Genomic DNA, 8,617 nt, shown 5'->3' on the forward strand with positions numbered 1-8,617 from the left:
ACCCCATGTGAGCACCGACATTTCCCAGCTGTACTCCATCACTACTCTACGCTACCTCCGATCTCATTCCCTGCACATTTCAACTATCTATCCAATCAGGATATACCACTCAACAAAACGACCCCGTTCTAACAGCTGGAAATGACGAAAACACCTCGAAGTCCACTTTGCTGAAGACCGCGTTGGTGCACCCAAATATTTCTCAACGCGTAATCACCGCATGTGCATTTGGAAATTACACTTTGCTTTTAAATTTCATCCATTTTTTCCCATTTTTTATTTTTTTTTATTTTTTTATTATTACCATTATCGCTCTATCTTCTCCGTTCAACACCACCATTTGCTTTTCAGTTTCAAGATAGTCTCTCTCTCTCTCTCTCTCAAGAAATCTCTAACAATAATTCAGAAAAAAAATGGCTCGAGTGCTTTTGTTACTTGCTCTATGTGTGCTACCAGCCCTCGTAAGAGCTGCTCGCCCAGCGAGAAACCCATTTGTGGTTCAAGGAAGCGTCTACTGTGACACTTGCCTTGCTGGTTTTGAAACCTCCAAGACCACTAACATTGCAGGTAATCATTTTATTTTTCGTTCCGTTGTCTCCATGGTTTCAGATTTCTACATCTTACTGAATATATCAGACTTCATTTGATGTTTATTTGGTTGATTTATCCTTTCTTTTTATTGGAAAAAGGAGAAATGGAGTGAGGAAAGTCTAGATTTACATGATGGTTAGTTAGTGTTCGACTTATGTTTGAGATTAGATCTGGCCCTCAAGGACACAGGTGTTTAGGGTGGTTTGATTGTAGAAAAGACAAAATCGCGCTACAATATTGTAACTGTAATTGCCATGTTAAAAAGTTAGATCAGATTGATCAAACACCAATACAAGTGTTGGGCAAATTTAGATATAAAGGCAATCCTGTTAGAATAATAATGTTGTATAATGGGTTTCTGATATAAAGTCGAGAACTGCCTCAATGGATCCTTAATATGTTGTTGGGTTTTTCTTTTTGTCATTATAGGTGCGAAGGTTAGACTGGAATGCAAGGACAGAAAGACACAAGATCTTGTCTATAGCAAGGAAGGAACAACAGACTCAACTGGAAAATACACCATCACTGTTGATGAGGACCATAAGGATCAGATTTGCGATTGCATGCTAGTTAGCAGCCCCCGGAAGGACTGCCGATCACCATCTGCTGGCCGTGATCGTGCCCGCGTTATCTTGACCAATAACAATGGACTTGTGTCAACTACCCGTTATGTCAATGCTATGGGTTTCATGGCAGCACATCCCATGTCTGGCTGCACTGAGCTTCTCAGGTTATACCAGGAGTACGAAGATTAGAGTTTCATTTCGAGTTGCTCTAATGTATGTGTCTAGTTGACTGATCTCTCTATCATTCTATTATTATATCATGATTGTTTTGTTTCTTGATGTCCACAGGGCTGTTAATTTATCCTTGTTAATGGACTCGGTTGGAATTTATTATCATATTATAATTATTGTTATTATTACATTACAATTACAAAGGAAGCTCGTTTTGTTTTTCCATACATGCTTTTATCGATCACGTTCCCAGCCTGCACAATGGTTACTGGATGGGGATGGCTCGTTTTGTTAATTTCAACAAATAAACAAAACTAAGAAAAAAGTAATGGCATTAGATGTATTGAACTAGGAAAAGAAAAGGGTGATCATAAAAAAAAAAAATAAAATTTATTGCGGTAATAATTATTAAAGAAACAAAAAAAAAATGAAAAATGCCAAATAATAAAATAAAAAAAAGTGTAAAAATAAAATGAAAAATATCAAATAATAAAATAAAAAAAAGTGTAAAAACAGAAACATAATATCATTAACTTTTCAAATTCATAATGATATCATTAACTTTTCAACTTCATAATCTAGGTTACAACTTCATAATCTAGTAAGTATAATTCATTTAGAAAAAACTATAATTCTCTATTTTTAACCCATTTAACAAAAGGCTTAAAAACAAAAAATAGCCAGCTAAAAGAACAAGGGAATATAATGATAAACAAGAAAAAGGAGGTTATATTATCTGATTTATGAGTGAAATAAAAAAAAATCAAACACTTCACAAAACAAATCAAAACAAAAATGCAAAATAAAAATAAAAAGGATCAAATTCAAAACCAAAACAAAGAGGAAAAATAAGATTTTAATAAAAGGAAAAATTAGAAGAAAAAAAAGTCTACAAAAGAAATCAATATAAAAATCAAACAATAAAAAATAAGAGGATTAAATTAGAAGCCTAAACAAAATAAAAGGACAACATAGAATTTTTGACTGTGCAACTTGTTTTTTTTAAGAGAATAGAAAAAAGAAAGAAAATAGAAAATAAAAAGATTTTTGGATTCAAACCAATGCATAAAACCACTGCATGCACCACTTCATCGGGAAGAAGATGTCATGAGCTTCCTACCACCATCATAGATGGTTAATTTTCACCATCTTGCACCAACGTATGCATTGGTAGAAGCACTTGAAATGATTTAACAAGTTAGTGTTTGGTATGCACATACCAATAATTTTTAAAAAAAATGTTATTTAATCTTATAAAAAGTACAAAATTATCCCTGACATGACCTAATTATTAATTAGTACTTAAAAGTATTTTTTTATTAAGATTTTATATTAATATTTTGCACTTAAGTATTAATAAATTTTTAAATAAAGCATGTTTTATAATAACATGTCTAATAATATAGGATACCTTTAATCTATAATAAATATTTATTTTAAATGCAGGTTTATCATATAAATAAAAAGATTATTTGATAAGTTTAACTACTGAAATTCAGAAGACAAAGAGAGAGTTAAGCTTAAAAAAGATATGTTGATTTAATTCAAACTGGAATACTGTTCAATCATTAGATCATATCTGGAGCTGTAGATCTTGGATTTCAGTTTGGTTTATATGGCTACAAAGTTAAGACATATGTTTAAAACATTCATAAAGAGTTCAAGAATCAATTATGCCATTGGGAAGTCCAGTGGCTACAAAGTTAAGACATATGCTTAAAACATTCATAAAGAGTCCAAGAATCAATTATGCCATTGGGAAGTCCAAATCTTAGCAGCAAAAGAGAAGTTCGAATATGTCCTACAACCCAGACATTGTTTAGTGTTTAGCCTATATCTCAAGTTTTAAAAGTCCAAATGCACCGATTTTTTTTTTATTGAAAAGCTGAAACAGTTTTCTAGAATTTTGATGAAAACATTCTATTCAAATTCTAATATTAGCAATGACATTTTGTTTAGACAAAAAGATAAAGATTATCACCAAGTCAAGATGTAGTCACTCACTCAACAATTAGTCAACAAATCAATAGTTTCAAATTTTGGTCTATAAAAGGAGGCATTTGCTATGCATTTAGACATCTTGGTTTTCAGATCAAGATTATATTCTTACTTTTTTTTATATATATATTTTTGTAATATTTAAGTTTTGCTTTCATTAATATCTTTTTTATACTTTTCATTTCTTTTCCTTTACTTAGCTAACTTATATCTTATTTATATTCTTATTTTGTTTATTTATATTTATTTTTTTTATTATATTTAGTTAAGTTTATTATGTCACTATGAAAAAGTTTCTTTAATAGTGTTAGGATAAATATAATTTGCTATCCCAATCATTTTTTAAATTTGTAATAAAAAGACACAATTAAAAGATAAAAGATTAGGTTGAAAAACAAAATAAAGTTGTGTGGCAAATCTTGAACTTGAGATAAAAAAAATGGGTTTTGGTTTATATACTTTTCTTTTTATTCTTTCACAATCCTTTTAGTTTCTTGAGTTATAGATTTGGTTCAAAACTTCATTTTGTTCAATTTTTAATCTTTAGTTTAAGAAAAGAGAAGGTCTTGTTGGAAAAAGATGAAAGAAATAGAAACTTGGTAGACCACACTTCAAAAAAAAAAAAGATAATTAATGAATTTCATTTAAAGAGATGACTTTTATTAAGAAGTTTTTAAGTTTTTGTTTTTCTAGAAATCATAGATATGAGTTGCGAAATTGTTTTTTTTAGTTTTATATTTTTAAACTGATTAGAGGTATTTTGAATTGATAAATTAATTTATTGAAGTTATAAAAATATTTATTAGGTTGACAAATATTTGATTGAGACTATAAACATATTTATTAGGTTGACAAATAGTTTGTTAAATTAAAAATATCCTGGCTCAATTTTTCAACAACCTCTTTAATGGTTAGAATTTCACAAGCAAATAATCTATTATTAGCCACGACAAACAATGCAGAAAAAAATAAAAACACAACAAGTAAAGAAAAAAGCTAGACTCATGGGCTAGCCTTGCAAGCCCACACTTATTATGCCTTCTTTTTGTTAGGCTGAACATATTGCCTCATTTTTTCAGCTTAGATGCCTAACCTTTTTATATAGTTTTTTCAATTATTATTTTTAATTTATTTTTGTTAGCATTTTAATTGAAATGCACAACACAAAAATATTTAACATGATATTTCAATTATTATTTATTTTTTATATGGTTCATAAAAAATATTATAAGTTTTATAGGGATTTTAACAAAATTCTTTTAATTTTTATGTACATGATTTTTTTAATTATTATTTTTTAATATTAATACATTTTTAACGTAATTTTATCACATTTATTAATGCACTATTAAAAAAATTCTTAACGTGATATTTCAATTATTATTCATTTTTTATATGGTTCATAAATAATATTATAAATTTTAAGGGGATTTTAACAAAATTCTTTTATTATATTTTTTTAATGCACTATTATTCATTTTTTTAACTTGAGTCAATAAAAAACTCTATCGTTTCATTATTTTCTTATAAAAAAAATTTAAATCAACATTTTTTTTTTAAATCAAAATAAGTTTTGGTCAGGTTGATGGGTCATTATGTGGACCTATGAATCTTGGTTTAGTTTAATAACATTGTTAAAACGTTTTTCATGACAGCACACAAACAACTAACTAGTAACAAAAACTAAAGGAGAGAGACATTTAATTATTGATAGGAGCTATATCAATATTTATAGTCGATTTTTCCTTCTTTGGTATCGAAAGTTTTTTCTTCCTTACAATTTCGGCATTATATTTAATCATATCCTTATAAATTTTGTTTTCATAATTATAAGTTTTAACTGGGCGGTTGTTTGTGCCTAATCATGGACAAATTTCAGACAATATTATTAAACTCAATTAAGCTTGAATGGTCCATAATGACATAGTATGAGCCAATTGAAATGGCGAGCGCACATATAACTCAGTCAATCCAATCAAAACTCGATATGACTTTTTTTAAAATATAAAATGACATCAATTTAATATTTTTATAAAAAAATAGGAACGATGATAACTTGGATTCATTTGGATCAAATTGAGTTAACATGTCCAACTCATAACTTAGGTTATTGCTTTGATCGACTTTAATAACCTTTTTTTTTCAATCTATTTTTTATTTAATTAAAAAAATATCAGAATAATCATTTACAGGAAAAAAATGAATGAAATTATTAAGAAGAAATACATTTCTTTAATCTAAACTTCATTTTCTTATTAATACATCTCTTTATTGTTTTAGTGAAAATATGTTTTTCATGGTAAGCATTGATTTTAAATAAAACATACCATGATCTCAAATATATATATATATAATTTCTCAATAGTTTTTAGGTCATTGAAGGAAAATAATAATAATAATTTTTAAATGTGATAAAATCATGTAAAAAATCCATCAAAAAAAATTAAAGGATTAATATTTTATTTTCATTTTATTTTCATGACATTTTTGTTTTGTGCATATTAGGTACATTATAATTGGAAAAAACATCAACTTTCCATAAAAACCTATAATATTTTATAATAACCATGGAGAATTGAGTTGTGATTCAAATATCATATTGAGCCTTTCTTTTATAGTGCTTTTCAATCAAAATCCATATATATATATATATATATATAAAGGAGACGAGCACCTGGCAAAATAAAACAAAGTTTTGGCATGCGTGGGCTAGTTTATTAACTTAGCTCTTTCTTTGATTTTGTTTTTTTTGGGTGGACAACATACCATTCTCCCTTTGATTTTTGTAAAACAAAGCAAACATAGCTTTGTCTACTATGGAAGACGATATATCATCTGTTATTGCGAACAACATATCATTTGCTTTTCTAGACTTTAGCTATCAAAGAGATGACAGGAAAAGTTTGCTAGGGTTTTTTGGACCTGAAAAATTATTTTTTAACTTAATTTCACATAAATAATTATAAAAAAAAACTTTTAGAATCTTAATAAACTAATTTCTCAACTCAAAACACTCATAAATTGATTTTTTACAAAAAATCTTTATCAATTTTGATCTATTTTTTTGACAATATGAAATATTAAAAAGATACTTTTTTAGTTAAGATGAATACAATGACATTAAATTTTGCTTTATTATTCATATAATCCAGGTAACCAATTATTTTCTTTCTTCTTTGCCATTTTCCAGCAACTCTTTCTCTTTTCTCAAAATTAAAGGTTGAAATGTGAATAAAATGAAGTATTGGATCCAAAGATAAAACTTTTAAACTAAAGGGACCGAAAAACATTACAAATTCTAGAGACAACAATTTAAAAAAGTCACCTAATGAACAATAAAGAAAACTTGCATTTTTGCCTTAATGACAATTTTGTTCCCCACATTTTCTATTTTTCACAAGCAATAATTTTTTTTTTAAATCAAGTATAAATTTAATGTCAAGATATTTTTTTGACATCAAGTCTAATTCCTACTCAATGCAAAGTAAAATGATGAAATTAAAAAAAATGATGATCTAAATAGAAAACAATTTTAGAATAAAAAAGAAAAAGAAAAAGGAAAACATTGCTAAAATCCAAATTTATCTATGAGAGGAGCTATAATGTTTTTTCTATTTTTATTTCCTTATGTGTAAGTATGTATGAGAGTATTTTAATAATAAATATTTAAAAAATATGTTATAAATTTACTATAAGAACTAAATTGAAGAACAATGACTAAACATAATACAACTAAATAAAATAGATAGGGCTATTTTTACAAAACAAAACTATAAAAATTAGATATCGCTCATGAAGTTTTGCAATATACAAGTTTATTTCCTGCTATCTTATATTCTTTTTAGTTTTAGTCCAAACCTTCATTTTCTTACACTTCATCCATTTAAGGAAAGAGAGAGAAAGTCATCAAAAAGTACAATGAGAGAGAAAGTATTCTACTGATCACAACCTAACCATCAAAATGACAAAATTTAGTATTAATTGATTCGTCTTAAAAAGAATAATTTAGTTTAGGTGGTATCTCTTTTCAAACATATTAGAAAAACTAGATTAGGATAAGATAATTAGTTTTTTTTTTATCCAGATTGATTTTAGGTTTTAAAGTGATTAAAGTGTGTTTAAGACTTAAAAATATATTTAATGAGATTTCTAGGATGTTTTTCAGATCCCAATACTTAGATCATGATTTTTTTTATTACTACAAGTGATTGAGAATTATACACGTATAACGCGTCATATGCCATGCCAAATAATGAGTCTTCTATTAAAAAAAACAAAAATAACATGACTAAAAAATTAATATCCTCTTCCAAGTGTCGAAATATCGAAGTAATAAATAATCCAACAAGATTGGGGTCGAACCATAGGGAGGTTAATTATATAAATTATAAATAATAATACAATAACAACAATAACAACAACAACAATAATAGTAATAATGATAATAATAATAATAATAAAAAAGGATGAAGAAGAAATTGATGAGAACTTTGAGATGAAAGATCAATGTGAGGATCAAATAATAATAAAAATAAATGTCAAAGTTAGAGGATCCACTAATGGTATTTTAAACAAGTATAGTATAAACTCTTTTTATTACTCAATTGGAAATCACACACAAAGGAGGTTCCAATCGGATTATAAGTTGTTAACATGATTACATTAGTTATCCTATTCGAATAATGCTAATACTTGTAAATATTGTCTAGCATTCATGATTATAACTTACGTTAACAACAAATCAAGTTCCTTTCATAGCACAAGTATCGGTTATACCATACGGTTGGATTATGAAAGTGCCAAGTATTTGTTGTAACAAGTATTATACAACACAAATATATTGTTACATATCAATTCCACCATTTGCCTATATTTAGGTGTTAACCCTTCATAAAAATATGAAACCAATCTCTATGTTTCAAAACTATGATGAGGGCAAGTATTAAGCAAGTCTCAATACCTATCCCAATATTGGTAAAATGTTTATCATGATTTTTGAATAAAAGTGGTGATTTATCTTTTGAAAGAGTTTGTTCTATAAGAAGAAAAAAACTGTTTTAAAAACTATTGTTGCATTTCATCCTAAACGTGAATAGATCCTAGTCTCAAATTTTATAGCCATGTTTTAGCCTTATCTTTTAATGAAAAAGAAAAAAGCTTTAATCTGATGGTGTTTATGCTACAATATGAGTCATTATAGGTGTTACAGACCTCCTTAAATTTCCTTAAATGCAACTATGAATTTTATATATCTATGCCATGAAAAGAAGGTAAAAGTTGAATAATACCTG

The 8,617-nt window shown here is 27.1% G+C and overlaps 1 protein-coding gene across 1 annotated transcript; it reads left to right on the plus strand.

The window, feature by feature from the left end:
* Positions 1-274: 274 nt before the first annotated feature.
* LOC105112233 (pollen-specific protein C13-like) lies at positions 275-1,527 on the plus strand. Its single transcript, XM_011007857.1, has 2 exons — positions 275-567; positions 1,021-1,527. The coding sequence occupies exons 1-2, from the start codon at positions 414-416 to the stop codon at positions 1,344-1,346; spliced, it is 480 nt and encodes a 159-aa protein (XP_011006159.1). The 5' UTR covers positions 275-413; the 3' UTR covers positions 1,347-1,527.
* Positions 1,528-8,617: the final 7,090 nt, after the last annotated feature.

This window comes from Populus euphratica, unplaced genomic scaffold (assembly GCF_000495115.2).
Source record: "Populus euphratica unplaced genomic scaffold, PopEup_1.0 scaffold326.1, whole genome shotgun sequence".
Lineage (NCBI taxonomy): Eukaryota > Viridiplantae > Streptophyta > Magnoliopsida > Malpighiales > Salicaceae > Populus > Populus euphratica.